This window comes from Oncorhynchus masou, chromosome 12, assembly GCF_036934945.1.
Source record: "Oncorhynchus masou masou isolate Uvic2021 chromosome 12, UVic_Omas_1.1, whole genome shotgun sequence".
Lineage (NCBI taxonomy): Eukaryota > Metazoa > Chordata > Actinopteri > Salmoniformes > Salmonidae > Oncorhynchus > Oncorhynchus masou.
In genome coordinates, this window is record NC_088223.1 from 86,373,458 (window position 1) to 86,391,475 (window position 18,018).

At 50.0% G+C, this 18,018-nt stretch overlaps 1 protein-coding gene across 3 annotated transcripts in view; it reads left to right on the plus strand.

Moving 5' to 3' along the window:
• Positions 1-17,441, plus strand: part of LOC135549241 (BTB/POZ domain-containing protein KCTD16-like) — a 129,146-nt gene extending 111,705 nt beyond the window's left edge. Inside the window, exon 2 of one of the 3 annotated variants that reach the window (XM_064979263.1) lies at positions 16,913-17,441. In XM_064979263.1, the coding sequence (XP_064835335.1) occupies positions 16,913-17,370 (458 nt within the window). In that variant the 3' untranslated portion in view covers positions 17,371-17,441. The remainder of the gene's footprint in view (positions 1-16,912) is intronic. The other 2 variants (XM_064979264.1, XM_064979265.1) reach the window with 2 other exon arrangements.
• The last annotated feature ends 577 nt before the right edge of the window (positions 17,442-18,018 follow it).

Consider the following 18,018-nt stretch of genomic DNA (forward strand, 5'->3'; position numbering starts at 1 on the left):
GCCTCTATTCCCAAAGCCCCACAACTCCACAGCCTCTATTCCCACAGCCCCCCAACTCCACAGCCTCTATTCCCACAGCTCCACACCCTCTATTCCCACAGCCCCACAGTCCCACATCCTCTATTCCCAAAGCCCCACAACTCCACAGTCTCTACTCCCACAGCCACACAGCCTCTATTCCCACAGCCCCACAGCTTCTATTCCCACTGCCTATAGTCAGAGAGAGCACAGGAGATCACATGAACCAGCTCCCACCACATCCTCTATTCCCACAGCCCCACAGCTCCACACCCTCTATTCCCACAGTCCCACAGCTCCATGGCCTCTATTCCCACAGCTCCACACCCTCTATTCCCACAGTCCCACAGCTCCACACCCTCTATTCCCACAGCTCCACACCCTCTATTCCCACAGCTCCACACCCTCTATTCCCACAGCTCCACACCCTCTATTCCCACAGCTCCACACCCTCTATTCCCACAGTCCCACATCTCCATGGCCCTCTATTCCCACAGCTCCACACCCTCTATTCCCACAGCCCCACAGCCCCACAGCTCCACACCTCTATTCCCGCAGCCCACACCCTCTATTCCCACAGCCCCACAGCCCCACAGCTCCACACCCTCTATTCCCGCAGCTCCACACCCTCTTTTCCCACAGTCCCACAGCTCCACACCCTCTATTCCCACAGCTCCACACCCTCTATTCCCACAGTCCCACAGCTCCACACCCTGTATTCCCACAGCCCCACACCCTCTATTCCCACAGCTCCACACCCTCTATTCCCGCAGCTCCACGCCCTCTTTTCCCACAGTCCCACAGCTCCACACCCTCTATTCCCACAGCTCCACACCCTCTATTCCCACAGTCCCACAGCTCCATGGCCTCTATTCCCACAGCCCCACACCCTCTATTCCCACAGCTCCACACCCTTTATTCCCACAGCTCCACACCCTCTTTTCCCACAGTCCCACAGCTCCACACCCTCTATTCCCACAGCTCCACACCCTCTATTCCCACAGTCCCACATCTCCATGGCCTCTATTCCCACAGCTCCACACCCTCTATTCCCACAGCCCCACAGCTCCACACCCTCTATTCCCACAGCTCCACACCCTCTATTCCCGCAGCTCCACACCCTCTTTTCCCACAGTCCCACAGCTCCACATCCTCTTTTCCCACAGCCCCAAAGCCCCACAACTCCACATCCTCTATTCCCAAAGCCCCACAACTCCACATCCTCTATTCCCAAAGCCCCAAAGCCCCACAACTCCACATCCTCTATTCCCAAAGCCCCAAAGCCCCACAACTCCACATCCTCTATTCCCAAAGCCCCACAACTCCACATCCTCTATTCCCAAAGCCCCAAAGCCCCACAACTCCACATCCTCTATTCCCAAAGCCCCACAACTCCACATCCTCTATTCCCAAAGCCCCACAGCCCCACAACTCCACATCCTCTATTCCCACAGCCCCACAACTCCACATCCTCTATTCCCACAGCCCCACAACTCCACATCCTCTATTCCCAAAGCCCCACAACTCCACAGCCTCTATTCACAAAGCCCCACAACTCCACAGCCTCTATTCCCACACCCCCCAATTCCACATCCTCTATTCCCGCAGCTCCACACCCTCTTTTCCCACAGTCCCACAGCTCCACATCCTCTTTTCCCACAGCCCCAAAGCCCCACAACTCCACATACTCTATTCCCAAAGCCCCACAACTCCACATCCTCTATTCCCAAAGCCCCACAACTCCACATCCTCTATTCCCAAAGCCCCACAACTCCACATCCTCTATTCCCAAAGCCCCACAACTCCACATCCTCTATTCCCACAGCCCCACAACTCCACATCCTCTATTCCCACAGCCCCACAACTCCACATCCTCTATTCCCAAAGCCCCACAACTCCACAGCCTCTATTCCCAAAGCCCCACAACTCCACAGCCTCTATTCCCACACCCCCCAACTCCACATCCTCTATTCCCACAGCCCCACAGTCCCACATCCTCTATTCCCAAAGCCCCACAACTCCACAGTCTCTACTCCCACAGCCACACAGCATCTATTCCCACAGCCCCACAGCTTCTATTCCCAAAGCCCCACAACTCCACAGCCAATATTCCCAAAGCCCCACAACTCCACAGCCTCTATTCCCAAAGCCCCACAACTCCACAGCCTCTATTCCCACAGCCCCCCAACTCCACAGCCTCTATTCCCACAGCTCCATACCCTCTATTCCCACAGCCCCACAGTCCCACATCCTCTATTCCCAAAGCCCCACAACTCCACAGTCTCTACTCCCACAGCCACACAGCCTCTATTCCCACAGCCCCACAGCTTCTATTCCCACTGCCTATAGTCAGAGAGAGCACAGGAGATCACATGAACCAGCTCCCACCACATCCTCTATTCCCACAGCCCCACAGCTCCACACCCTCTATTCCCACAGTCCCACAGCTCCATGGCCTCTATTCCCACAGCTCCACACCCTCTATTCCCACAGTCCCACAGCTCCACACCCTCTATTCCCACAGCTCCACACCCTCTATTCCCACAGCTCCCACCCTCTATTCCCACAGCTCCACACCCTCTATTCCCACAGCTCCACACCCTCTATTCCCACAGTCCCACATCTCCATGGCCTCTATTCCCACAGCTCCACACCCTCTATTCCCACAGCCCCACAGCCCCACAGCTCCACCCTCTATTCCCACAGCTCCACACCCTCTATTCCCGCAGCTCCACACCCTCTTTTCCCACAGTCCCACAGCTCCACACCCTCTATTCCCACAGCTCCACACCCTCTATTCCCACAGTCCCACAGCTCCACACCCTGTATTCCCACAGCCCCACACCCTCTATTCCCACAGCTCCACACCCTCTATTCCCGCAGCTCCACGCCCTCTTTCCCACAGTCCCACAGCTCCACACCCTCTATTCCCACAGCTCCACACCCTCTATTCCCACAGTCCCACAGCTCCATGGCCTCTATTCCCACAGCCCCACACCCTCTATTCCCACAGCTCCACACCCTTTATTCCCTCAGCTCCACACCCTCTTTTCCCACAGTCCCACAGCTCCACACCCTCTATTCCCACAGCTCCACACCCTCTATTCCCACAGTCCCACATCTCCATGGCCTCTATTCCCACAGCTCCACACCCTCTATTCCCACAGCCCCACAGCTCCACACCCTCTATTCCCACAGCTCCACACCCTCTATTCCCGCAGCTCCACACCCTCTTTTCCCACAGTCCCACAGCTCCACACCCTCTATTCCCACAGCTCCACACCCTCTATTCCCACAGTCCCACAGCTCCATGGCCTCTATTCCCACAGCTCCACACCCTCTATTCCCACAGCCCTACAGCTCCACACCCTCTATTCCCGCAGCTCCACACCCTCTTTTCCCACAGTCCCACAGCTCCACACCCTCTATTCCCACAGCTCCACACCCTCTATTCCCACAGTCCCACAGCTCCACACCCTGTATTCCCACAGCCCCACACCCTCTATTCCCACAGCTCCACACCCTCTATTCCCACAGTCCCACAGCTCCATGGCCTCTATTCCCACAGCCCCACACCCTCTATTCCCACAGTCCCACATCTCCATGGCCTCTATTCCCACAGCTCCACACCCTCTATTCCCACAGCCCCACAGCTCCACACCCTCTATTCCCACAGCTCCACACCCTCTATTCCCGCAGCTCCACACCCTCTATTCCCACAGTCCCACAGCTCCATGGCCTCTATTCCCACAGCTCCACACCTCTATTCCCACAGCCCTACAGCTCCACATCCTCTATTCCCAAAGCCCCAAAGCCCCACAACTCCACATCCTCTATTCCCAAAGCCCCAAAGCCCCACAACTCCACATCCTCTATTCCCAAAGCCCCAAAGCCCCACAACACCACATCCTCTATTCCCAAAGCCCCACAACTCCACATCCTCTATTCCCAAAGTCCCACAACTCCACATACTCTATTCCCAAAGCCCCACAACTCCACATCCTCTATTCCCAAAGCCCCACAACTCCACATCCTCTATTCCCAAAGCCCCACAACTCCACATCCTCTATTCCCAAAGCCCCACAACTCCACATCCTCTATTCCCACAGCCCCACAACTCCACATCCTCTATTCCCACAGCCCCACAACTCCACATCCTCTATTCCCAAAGCCCCACAACTCCACAGCCTCTATTCCCAAAGCCCCACAACTCCACAGCCTCTATTCCCACAGCCCCCCAACTCCACATCCTCTATTCCCACAGCCCCACAGTCCCACATCCTCTATTCCCAAAGCCCCACAACTCCACACTCTCTACTCCCACAGCCACACAGCATCTATTCCCACAGCCCCACAGCTTCTATTCCCAAAGCCCCACAACTCCACAGCCAATATTCCCAAAGCCCCACAACTCCACAGCCTCTATTCCCAAAGCCCCACAACTCCACAGCCTCTATTCCCACAGCCCCCAACTCCACAGCCTCTATTCCCACAGCTCCACACCCTCTATTCCCACAGCCCCACAGTCCCACATCCTCTATTCCCAAAGCCCCACAACTCCACAGTCTCTACTCCCACAGCCACACAGCCTCTATTCCCACAGCCCCACAGCTTCTATTCCCACCCTATAGTCAGAGAGAGCACAGGAGATCACATGAACCAGCTCCCACCACATCCTCTATTCCCACAGCCCCACAGCTCCACATCCTCTATTCCCACAGTCCCACAGCTCCATGGCCTCTATTCCCACAGCTCCACACCCTCTATTCCCACAGCCCCACAGCTCCACACCCTCTATTCCCACAGCTCCACATCCTCTATTCCCACAGCTCCACACTCTATTCCCACAGCTCCACACCCTCTATTCCCACAGCTCCAGCCTCTATTCCCACAGTCCCACATCTCCATGGCCTCTATTCCCACAGCTCCACACCCTCTATTCCCACAGCCCCACAGCCCCACACTCCACACCCTCTATTCCCGCAGCTCCACACCCTCTTTTCCCACAGTCCCACAGCTCCACACCCTCTATTCCCACAGCTCCCACCCTCTATTCCCACAGTCCCACAGCTCCACACCCTGTATTCCCACAGCCCCACACCCCTATTCCCACAGCTCCACACCCTCTATTCCCAAGCTCCACGCCCTCTTTTCCCACAGTCCCACAGCTCCACACCCTCTATTCCCACAGCTCCACACCCTCTATTCCCACAGTCCCACAGCTCCATGGCCTCTATTCCCACAGCCCCACACCCTCTATTCCCACAGCTCCACACCCATTCCTCAGCTATTCTTTTCCCACAGTCCCACAGCTCCACACCCTCTATTCCCCAGCTCCACATCCTCTATTCCCACAGTCCCACATCTCCATGGCCTCTATTCCCACAGCTCCACACCCTCTATTCCCACAGCCCCACAGCTCCACATCCTCTATTCCCACAGCTCCACACCCTCTATTCCCGCAGCTCCACACCCTCTTTTCCCACAGTCCCACAGCTCCACATCCTCTTTTCCCACAGCCCCAAAGCCCCACAACTCCACATCCTCTATTCCCAAAGCCCCACAACTCCACATCCTCTATTCCCAAAGCCCCAAAGCCCCACAACTCCACATCCTCTATTCCCAAAGCCCCAAAGCCCCACAACTCCACATCCTCTATTCCCAAAGCCCCACAACTCCACATCCTCTATTCCCAAAGCCCCAAAGCCCCACAACTCCACATCCTCTATTCCCAAAGCCCCAAAGCCCCACAACTCCACATCCTCTATTCCCAAAGCCCCACAGCCCCACAACTCCACATCCTCTATTCCCACAGCCCCACAACTCCACATCCTCTATTCCCACAGCCCCACAACTCCACATCCTCTATTCCCAAAGCCCCACAACTCCACAGCCTCTATTCCCAAAGCCCCACAACTCCACAGCCTCTATTCCCCACCCCCCCAATTCCACATCCTCTATTCCCACAGCCCCACAGTCCCACATCCTCTATTCCCAAAGCCCCACAACTCCACAGTCTCTACTCCCACAGCCACACAGCATCTATTCCCACAGCCCCACAGCTTCTATTCCCAAAGCCCCACAACTCCACAGCCAATATTCCCAAAGCCCCACAACTCCACAGCCTCTATTCCCAAAGCCCCACAACTCCACAGTCTCTATTCCCACAGCCCCCCAACTCCACAGCCTCTATTCCCACAGCTCCACACCCTCTATTCCCACAGCCCCACAGTCCCACATCCTCTATTCCCAAAGCCCCACAACTCCACAGTCTCTACTCCCACAGCCACACAGCCTCTATTCCCACAGCCCCACAGCTTCTATTCCCACTGCCTATAGTCAGAGAGAGCACAGGAGATCACATGAACCAGCTCCCACCACATCCTCTATTCCCACAGCCCCACAGCTCCACACCCTCTATTCCCACAGTCCCACAGCTCCATGGCCTCTATTCCCACAGCTCCACACCCTCTATTCCCAAAGTCCCACAGCTCCACACCCTCTATTCCCACAGCTCCACACCCTCTATTCCCACAGCTCCACACCCTCTATTTCCTATTCCCACAGCTCCACACCCTCTATTCCCACAGTCCCACATCTCCATGGCCTCTATTCCCACAGTTCCACACCCTCTATTCCCACAGCCCCACAGCTCCACACCCTCTATTCCCACAGCTCCACACCCTCTATTCCCGCAGCTCCACACCCTCTTTTCCCACAGTCCCACAGCTCCACACCCTCTATTCCCACAGCTCCACACCCTCTATTCCCACAGTCCCACAGCTCCACACCCTGTATTCCCACAGCCCCACACCCTCTATTCCCACAGCTCCACACCCTCTATTCCCACAGTCCCAGCTCCATGGCCTCTATTCCCACAGCCTCACACCCTCTATTCCCACAGCTCCACAGCTCCATGGCCTCTATTCCCACAGCCCCAAACACCTCTATTCCCACAGCTCCACACCCTTTATTCCCTCAGCTCCACACCCTCTTTTCCCACAGTCCCACAGCTCCACACCCTCTATTCCCACAGCTCCACACCCTCTATTCCCACAGTCCCACATCTCCATGGCCTCTATTCCCACAGCTCCACACCCTCTATTCCCACAGCCCCACAGCTCCACACCCTCTATTCCCACAGCTCCACACCCTCTATTCCCGCAGCTCCACACCCTCTTTTCCCACAGTCCCACAGCTCCACACCCTCTATTCCCACAGCTCCACACCCTCTATTCCCACAGTCCCACATCTCCATGGCCTCTATTCCCATAGCTCCACACCCTCTATTCCCACAGCCCCACAGCTCCACACCCTCTATTCCCACAGCTCCACACCCTCTATTCCCACAGCTCCACACCCTCTATTCCCACAGCTCCACACCCTCTATTCCCACAGCTCCACACCCTCTATTCCCACAGTCCCACATCTCCATGGCCTCTATTCCCACAGCTCCACACCCTCTATTCCCACAGCCCCACAGCTCCACACCTCTATTCCCACAGCTCCACACCCTCTATTCCCGCAGCTCCACACCCTCTTTTCCCACAGTCCCACAGCTCCACACCCTCTATTCCCACAGCTCCACACCCTCTATTCCCACAGTCCCACAGCTCCACACCCTGTATTCCCACAGCCCCACACCCTCTATTCCCACAGCTCCACACCCTCTATTCCCACAGTCCCACAGCTCCATGGCCTCTATTCCCACAGCCCCACACCCTCTATTCCCACAGCTCCACAGCTCCATGGCCTCTATTCCCACAGCCCCACACCCTCTATTCTCACAGCTCCACACCCTTTATTCCCTCAGCTCCACACCCTCTTTTCCCACAGTCCCACATCTCCATGGCCTCTATTCCCACAGCTCCACACCCTCTATTCCCACAGCCCCACAGCTCCACACCCTCTATTCCCACAGCTCCACACCCTCTATTCCCACAGCTCTACACCCTCTATTCCCACAGCTCCACACCCTCTATTCCCACAGTCCCACAGCTCCACACCCTGTATTCCCACAGCCCCACACCCTCTATTCCCACAGCTCCACAGCTCCACACCCTGTATTCCCACAGCCCCACCCTCTATTCCCACAGCTCCACACCCTCTATTCCCACAGCCCACAGCTCCATGGCCTCTATTCCCACAGCCCCACACCCTCTATTCCCACAGCTCCACAGCTCCCATGGCCTCTATTCCCACAGCCCCACACCCTCTATTCTCACAGCTCCACACCCTTTATTCCCTCAGCTCCACACCCTCTTTTCCCACAGTCCCACAGCTCCACACCCTCTATTCCCACAGCTCCACACCCTCTATTCCCACAGTCCCACATCTCCATGGCCTCTATTCCCACAGCTCCACACCCTCTATTCCCACAGCCCCACAGCTCCACCCCCTCTATTCCCACAGCTCCACACCCTCTATTCCCGCAGCTCCACACCCTCTTTTCCCACAGTCCCACAGCTCCACACCCTCTATTCCCACAGCTCCACACCCTCTATTCCCACAGTCCCACATCTCCATGGCCTCTATTCCCATAGCTCCACACCCTCTATTCCCACAGCCCCACAGCTCCACACCCTCTATTCCCACAGCTCCACACCCTCTATTCCCGCAGCTCCACACCCTCTTTTCCCACAGTCCCACAGCTCCACACCCTCTATTCCCACAGCTCCACACCCTCTATTCCCGCAGCTCCACACCCTCTTTTCCCACAGTCCCACAGCTCCACACCTCTATTCCCACAGCTCCACACCCTCTATTCCCACAGTCCCACAGCTCCATGGCCTCTATTCCCACAGCTCCACACCCTCTATTCCCACAGCCCCACAGCTCCACACCCTCTATTCCCACAGCTCCACACCCTCTATTCCCACAGCTCCACACCCTCTATTCCCACAGCCCTACAGCTCCACACCCTCTATTCCCACAGCTCCACACCCTCTATTCCCACAGCTCCACACCCTCTATTCCCACAGTCCCACATCTCCATGGCCTCTATTCCCACAGCTCCACACCCTCTATTCCCACAGTCCCACATCTCCATGGCCTCTATTCCCACAGCTCCACACCCTCTATTCCCGCAGCTCCACACCCTCTTTCCCACAGTCCCACAGCTCCACACCCTCTATTCCCACAGCTCCACACCCTATATTCCCGCAGCTCCACACCCTCTTTTCCCACAGTCCCACAGCTCCACAACCTCTATTCCCACAGCCCCACTCCCTCTATTCCCACAGCCCACAGCCTCTATTCCCACAGCCCCACAGCTTTGGACCAAGCAGGGATCTGAACATAGCATGTTCTACCCCTGCCTGGGCAGGTGATGGTGTGGTGACAGTGCCAGGGGAAAGAGAGATGCCAGCCACAGGCGTGGCTTACAACATGGGAGGTATGGATTGACACAGAGAGAGAGACCCTGGCCCACGTCTCATGTAACAACCCATCCTCCCATCCCCCACGGCATACAGTATATGTTGCTGACTAGCTTATACATTGAGTGTACAAAACATTAGGGACACTTTCCTAATATGAAGTTGCCCTCTGAACAGCCTCAGTTTATCAGGGCAAGGACTCTACAAGGTGTAGAAAATGTTCCACGGGGATGCTGGCCCATGTTGACTCCAATGCTTCCCACAGTTTTGTCAAGTTGGCTAGATGTCCTTTGGGTGGTGGACCATTATTGATACACACAGGAAAGTATTGAACGTGAAAAACCCAGCAGTGTTGCAGTTTTGACATCGTCAAACCGCTGTGCCTGGCACCTACTACAGTACCATACTGTACCAGTACCATACAAAGGCACTTAAATATTTTGTTTTGCCCATTCACACTCTGAATGGCACACATACACAATTCATGTCTCAATTGTCTCAAGGCTTAACAAAAACTTTTTAACCTGTCTCCTCCCCTTCATCTGCACTGATCCAGTGGTTTATGATGTGAATAGAGCTGTCTGAGCCCGAGTCACTAATATGTTTTCTACTAACCTCCTGTGATGAGCGGAAACATCTTCAATGTAATCTCTTGACCGTTTTAGTGTAGAGAAGTAGAGTTCATTGTCATGTCTGTAACATTTCTATCTCAGGTTGTCACTCACAACCATTGTTAAAGGTCCTATGCAGCCAATTTGATCTCAATATCAAACCATTTCTGTGTAACAATTAAGTACCTTACTGTGATTGCTTTCAAAATGGTCAACTAGAAACAAAAATAGCTTCTTAGCAAGTCACTGTGATTGTTTTCAAAAAGGTCAACTAGAAACAAAAATAGCAAAAAATTACTGCCTGATGATGTCAGGCCAAAATTCCATCCCACCAAAACAGGCAAAAATGTTAGGCGGCATTTTCAAACAGCTCTTACACTAAAAGGACATTATCATAATTTTAACAATTTCAATCATCGCAGACAAACAGGTGATATTTCCAGATGTGAATGTGAGAGAAGAGTATATAGGACCATACCATGTGTCTTAAACACTGTAAAAGGTATCCAAGGTGTCTGTCAACACCAGGTCATTTACCTAACAGATTGTAAGAAAATAATAGCAGTACAGTTCCTAACTACTGTCCCCACAACCAAGTCCAGGGTTGGGGAGTAACGGATACATGTAATCCGTTACATGTAAGGGATTACAAAAACATGGTAACTGTAATCTGCTAAATTACCAAAAAATGTACTTTTGAAAAACTAGATGATTACCTTGAGGATTACTTTTAAAATCAGAAAGGATGTCTGCAAAAAAAAAAATATTTGACACTTCTCTGTTTTCTCAATGACATTCAAATCAGCATTGAAAAAGGCGCAAGTTTAAGTTTGTTCCACCTGAGTGAGTCTGACCACAAGTCAGAGACCACTATGATGAAACACCAAATGTATCTCATCAATCGCGAGAAAAGAGCACAAATAGTTTTTTGTAAGCTACAGTCCAAGCTATGTTTTCCAATGGTGCGACTGCTATCTTCCAACTTGAATAAACGCTTGGAGGTCAGGATGACAGCAGTGGTGTAGTCTACGGTGATACAGATATCACTTATTATTGATGTCTACATATCACTTATTATTGATGTCTACATAGCGTATTGATGTTTGCTATTTGAGCCGTACGGATTGTGGTTGTTGTGGATGGCTGTTCACAATTCTTAATGTGTATTTGAACCCAATAATGGTTGAATTCAAGAAGTTTAAGCTGCCTATCAATCATTGTTTTTGAAACCAGTGGACAGCCAGTGAAAAATGTGCTCTCGCAACAGCTGCATAGTGCAGATCCAAGCCTATGGAATAACAGTGGGGCTTTTATTGCTCGATCTAATTGATGCTGATAAAAAAATCCATAGGCCTCATGGACACTTGCTCAAACTCACACACTTTTCATAGACTTAAAGGGACAATCTGTAATTGCTACATCCATTTTTGAACTTATAAATTATATATATCCAGAATGTAACTCATAAATGCCTCGTGGGTTAAACTGTCACACTCCATGAGAACCCAAAATATAAGCTTGTCTTTCTCCCAATGTTTGTAAACATTGTAAATGTAAACAAACACTTTATAGCCTCATAATATGTTTAAAACAATACTTGTTATATCATGGATGAGTAGTCCTTGCATCCATAGGTCGGTCTATTCAGAGAGTGGATCCCTCAGCTTTTTACCTAAACAGAGGAGGGGCAACCATTTTGTTATTGTTTCATCAATGGATTTGCCCTTTATACAGCTGCATATTATCAAGATATCAGTGTCACCAACAAAAAGGTAAACAATAGGCCTATAGCAAATGCAGCATGTAGCATTCATTTTTCACAAGTAAATAAGTAACAAGTAAACCAAATGCATGCTTTTCTACCGTTCGCTACCTGCACCCGCACGCCTGGCGAGCATCACCACCCTGGATGGTTCCGACCTAGAATATGTGGACTAATATAAGTACCTAGGTGTCTGGCTAGACTGCAAACTCTCCTTCCAGACTCATATCAAACACCTCCAATCCAAAATCAAATCTAGAGTCGGCTTTCTATTTCACAACAAAGACTCCTTCACTCATGCCGCAAAACTTACCCTCGTAAAACTGACTATCCTACCGATCTTCGACTTCGGCGATGTCATCTACAAAATAGCTTCCAATACTCTACTCAGAAAACTGGATGCAGTTTATCACAGTGCCATCCGTTTTGTTACTAAAGAACCTTATACCACCCACCACTGCGACCTGTATGCTCTAGTCGGCTGGCCCTCGCTACATGTTCGTCGCCAGACCCACTGGCTCCAGGTCATCTACAAGTCTATGCTAGGTAAAGCTCCGCCTTATCTCAGTTCACTGGTCACGATGGCAACACCCACCCGTAGCACACGCTCCAGCAGGTGTATCTCACTGATCATCCCTAAAGCCAAAACCTCATTTGGATGCCTTTCCTTCCAGTTCTCTGCTGCCTGCGACTGGAATGAATTGCAAAAATCTCTGAAGTTGGAGACTTTTATCTCCCTCACCAACTTTAAACATCAGCTATCTGAGCAGCTAACCGATCGCTGCAGCTGTACATAGTCCATCTGTAAATAGCCCACCCAATTTACCTACCTCATCCCCATACTGTTTTTATTTTATTTACTTTTCTGCTCTTTTGCACACAAGTATCTGTACCTGCACATGTTCATCTGATCATTTATTTGGGTATTCCAAAAGTTACTTGGCTGATTACAATTTTGGACAGAGAACTAGTAACTGTAACGGATTACACTTAGAAAGTAACCTACCTAACCCTGACCAAGTCTAAAAGGCAAAATTTTTCAACACTGTTTTCGTGTAGCTGTTAATTTTATTTGGCCATGAAAATTGACTAGCGGCAGATTTAGCCGTTCTGTATAGTCAGGGACAATTTTTCTCAACACCAATTTTGAGGCACCAGCTCATCGATCAAAAGTCCCTATGCATACTGAGTGACACAATTAGTCTCATAGACATAGTAAATGTAAATCCAGGACATTAAATGATATGTTACATTTACACGTTTGTGTATGGTTACATAAGACAGAAAGTTACTTAAGACAAAAACTAAAGTAGGATGGTTCGGCTTGTTCCAATCTCATCACAGACAACTTTAGCATTTGACTTAATTAGCAACTTTGTAACTCCTTACTACTTCTTAGCTACTTTGCAGTTACGTAGCATGTTAGCTAACCCTTCCCCTAACCCTAACCTTAAACCCCTAACCCCTAGCCTAGCTAACGTTAGCCACAACAAATTGGAATTTGTAACATATCATTCGTTCTGCAAATTTGTAAGATATTGTATGAATTTCAATTCGTAACATATTGTACAAATTACAATTTTTTACATACCATATGAATTGTAATTTGTAACATCATCTCAGTCCTTTTACTGTCACCTGTGTTTATTTTCAACAAATGTGTAAATATTTGTATGAACATCAAATCAAATTTATTTATATAGCCCTTCGTACATCAGCTGATATCTCAAAGTGCTGTACAGAAACCCAGCCTAAAACCCCAAACAGCAAGCAATGCAGGTGTAGAAGCACGGTGGCTAGGAAAAACTCCCTAGAAAGGCCAAAACCTAGGAAGAAACCTAGAGAGGAACCAGGCTATGTGGGGTGGCCAGTCCTCTTCTGGCTGTGCCGGGTGGAGATTATAACAGAACATGGCCAAGATGTTCAAATGTTCATAAATGACCAGCATGGTCCAATAATAATAAGGCAGAACAGTTGAAACTGGAGCAGCAGCACGGCCAGGTGGACTGGGGACAGCAAGGAGTCATCCTGTCAGGTAGTCCTGAGGCATGGTCCTAACATAACAAGATTCAACAACTGAGACATAAACTGAACAAGTTCCACAGACATGTGACTAACAGAAATTGAATAATATGTCCCTGAACAAAGGGAGGTTCAAAATCAAAAGAAACAGTCAGTATCTGGTGTGGCCACCAGCTGCATTAAGTACTGCAGTGCATCTCCTCCTCATGGACTGATTTGCCAGTTCTTGCTGTGAGATGTTACCCCACTCTTCCACCAAGGCACCTGCAAGTTCCCGGACATTTCTGGGGGGAATGGCCCTAGCCCTCACCCTCCGATCCAACAGGTCCCAGACGTGCTCAAAGGGATTGAGATCCGGGCTCTTCGCTGGCCATGGTAGAACACTGACATACCTGTATTGCAGGAAATCACGCATAGAATGAGCAGAATGGCTGGTGGTATTGTCATACTGGAGGGTCATGTCAGGATGAGCCTGCAGGAAGGGTACCACATGAGGGAGGAGGATGTCTTCCCTGTAACGCACATCGTTGAGATAACCTGTAATGACAACAAGCTCAGTCCGATGATGCTGTGATACACCGCCCCAGACCATAACGGACCCTCCACCTCCAAATTGGTCCCGCTCCAGAGTACAGGCCTCGGTGTAACGCTCATTCCTTTGACGATAAACGCAAATCCGACCATCACCCCTGGTGAGACAAAACCGCGACTCTTCAGTGAAGAGCATTTTTTGCCAGTCCTGTCTGGTCCAGCGACGGTGGGTTTGTGCCCATAGGCAACATTGTTGCCGGTGATGTCTGGTAAGGACCTGCCTTACAACAGGCCTACAAGCCCTCAGTTCAGCCTCTCTCAGCCTGTTGCGGACAGTCTGAGCACTGATGGAGGGATTGTGCGTTCCTGGTGTAACTCGGGCAGTTGTTGTTGCCATCCTGCACCTGTCCAGTAGGTGTGATGTTCGGATGTACCGATCCTGTGCAGGTGTTGTTAGACGTGGTCTGCCACTGCGAGGACGGCTGTCCGTCCTGTCTCCCTGTAGTGCTGTCTTAGGCATCTCATAGTACGGACATTGCAATTTATTGCCCTGGCCACATCTGCAGTCCTCATGCCTCCTTGGAGTGTCCTGGATTTACGTTTACCCCTGGGTCCAGGTTGGTTGCCTTCTCTCTCTGGCACATAAACACAAGAGATGTCTGTTGCCTTCCCTCTCTGGCACATAAACACAAGAGATGTCTGTTGCCTTCCCTCTCTGGCACATAAACACAAGAGATGTCTGTTGCCTTCCCTCTCTGGCACATAAACAAAAGAGATGTCTTTTGCCTTCCCTCTCTGGCACATAAAGACAAGAGATGTCTGTTGCCTTTCCTCCCTGGCACATAAACACAAGATATGTCTGTTGCCTTCCCTCCCTGGCACATAAACACAAAAGATGTCTGTTGCCTTCCCTCCCTGGCACATAAACACAAGAGAAGTCTGTTGCCTTCCCTCTCTGGCACATAAACACAAGAGATGTCTGTTGCCTTCCCTCCCTGGCACATAAACACAAAAGATGTCTGTTGCCTTCCCTCCCTGGCACATAAACACAAGAGATGTCTGTTGCCTTCCCTCCCTGGCACATAAACACAAGAGATGTCTGTTGCCTTCCCTCCCTGGCACATAAACACAAGAGATGTCTGTTGCCTTCCCTCCCTGGCACATAAACACAAGAGATGTCTGTTGCCTTCCCTCCCTGGCACATAAACACAATAGAAAGAACCCAACCCTCATGTCAGATGTCAGCCTAGTATTCACAGTCCTCCAGTGAGTAGGGGAAGATGTGTTGTGCTGTCAGTGGTAATTACAGGTTGCATGCCAAATGGCACCCTATTCCCTATGTAGTGAACTACTTTCGACCAGGGCCCTTAGGGCAGGCAGCCATGGAGTCGTTGTGTGCCGGAGTGGCTGTGACTGAGGGCGTTTCGCTCCATTTCTGTCACAAGATTTGATGGCATGGCCTATTCCACAGAGGTAGCACTCGACTGTGTGCAGCTATGCACTGGTTATACTTAGATGACAGTGAGAGTTGGAAAACGACATCTGAACTCCCTGAAATCTGACTGCAAATAATATCGTATTTATATGACCGTAATTACTATATAGATTTATAGCCTACTGTGAATGATTCATGGTGTGTCTTGTGGAAAGACTGGGGTATAAAATTAATACATGTAGGGATGTATAAATAGATTCTCGTCATGCTAGTAAGTAAACAAACTTAAACTACTGTTGATGCTTAGATTAATAAAAGCTAAATTATATAGTAGTGCCAGTAGCCAGTAGATACTTTTTATTTATGTTAAATGCTGTGCTGTACATAAAATGAAACTGTTGGATGAAACTTGATGAAAAGAAAATGTGTGCAAAGCAAATGTGTTTCAAGAGGCGATGTCTTCTTGCTAAATTGGAAATAAATTCATAGGCAATAGCTCCCTCTTTATTGAATTATTTAAGAGGTAACCATGAAACATAAATAAGGCTTGGTTTATATGCTACCTAAACGTTACAGTTGAGAACACTGCTCTACTATACAACCAGCAATTTGTTACATAACATCACTTCCTTTGAGTTACATTTTTTGGGGAACAATTGAAGCACACACACACAAAGTTGCATGCAAACAATAGCCAAGTGTCAAAGGAAGTTACCAATGCACGGTTGAGTCTGGGGCTGGTGAGTGTGCTGTCTGCTTCAAACACATCCGAGGAAGATAAACAGTCTATAGACTTTCCGACCCACCTATTGTGACTAAAACTTCAACAACTACTGTCTGGATCTTTGATTCTTATGTAAAGCAACCGTGTCATTCAGGAAGGGACATTGTTCTGTGACCTTTCTTTGTCTATTATTCCTCTTCCTCTGTGTCAGAGATTACTTCACTTCTTTGGTGTGTGTTTATTTGTTTAGAGTCCCTTTCTTTGTCCAAGGACAAGCCATGTTTTAGGTGACTCAATTTAGATGAAATGTAATGCTCACAGGTTTGCCATATGTAGTGACAGCAGCATATTGCCAGCGCCAAATTGACCTTGTTATTGTGTTGTATTTTGTTGCAAGACCTTGTCTCACCGTCTCTTCCCTCTGTGTTCCAGGTGGCACCTCTCGGTGGTCCTCCCCACCCTGTGACTGCTGCTGCAAGAACCACAAGGGTGACGGAGAGGGCGAGAGTGGCACCTCCTTCAACGAGCTCTCCACCTCCAGCTCTGAGAGCCAGTCAGAGGCCAGCTCACCCCAGGGCACCGTCATCTGTGGGCCAGTCAACCGGCAGTCCCACTCCCATGTCCAGACCCTGGACCGGCCGCTGAAGAAGGGCCCAGTGCAGATGCTGCAGCAGTCAGAACAGCGCAGAAAGAGTGATCTCCTCCGCACACTCACCACTAGCTCCCGAGACACCAGCACCTGTAAGAAGAGGCCAGCTAAGGAGAAGATGACCATTGAGGAGGAGCTGGAGAAGTGCATCCAGGACTTTCGTAAGATCAAGATCCCTGAACGCTTCCCGGAGAGGAAGTACATGTGGCAGGCGGAGCTGCTGAGAAAGTACCGTCTCTGAGACGGAGCCAGGCTAGCTGCTGTAGGAGTCACAAAGACGGAGCCAGGCTAGCTGCTGTAGGAGTCACAAAGACAAGCATAAAACCATGACTGTTTAGCTAACTGTATGTATTGTATGTATGTAGGTATTGTATGTGTGTATGTATGTATGTTTTAATATATGTACAGAGCCTTCAGAAAGTATTCATACCCCTTGACTTATTCCACATTATGTTGTGTTACAGCATGAATTCAACATGGAATAAATTGATTTCCCACCCATCTACTCACAATGCCCCATAATGAAAAAGTGAAAACATGTTTTGAAAATAAAATACAGAAATAATCTCATTTAAATAAGTATACACACCTCTGAGTCAATACATGTTAGAATCACCTTTGGCAGTGATTAAAGCTGTGGGTCTTTCTGGGTAAGTCTCTAAGAGTGTTGCACACCTGGATTGTGCAGTATTTGCACATTATTATTTTTAAAATTCTTCAAGATCTTTCAAGTTGGTTGTTGATTATTGCTAGACATGTCTTGCCATAGATTTTAAAGCAGATTTAAGTCAAAACTGTAACTCGGCTACTCAAGAACATTCACTGTCTTCTTGGTAAGCAACGCCAGTGTAGATTTGGCCTTGTGTTTTAGGTTATTGTCCTGCTGAAA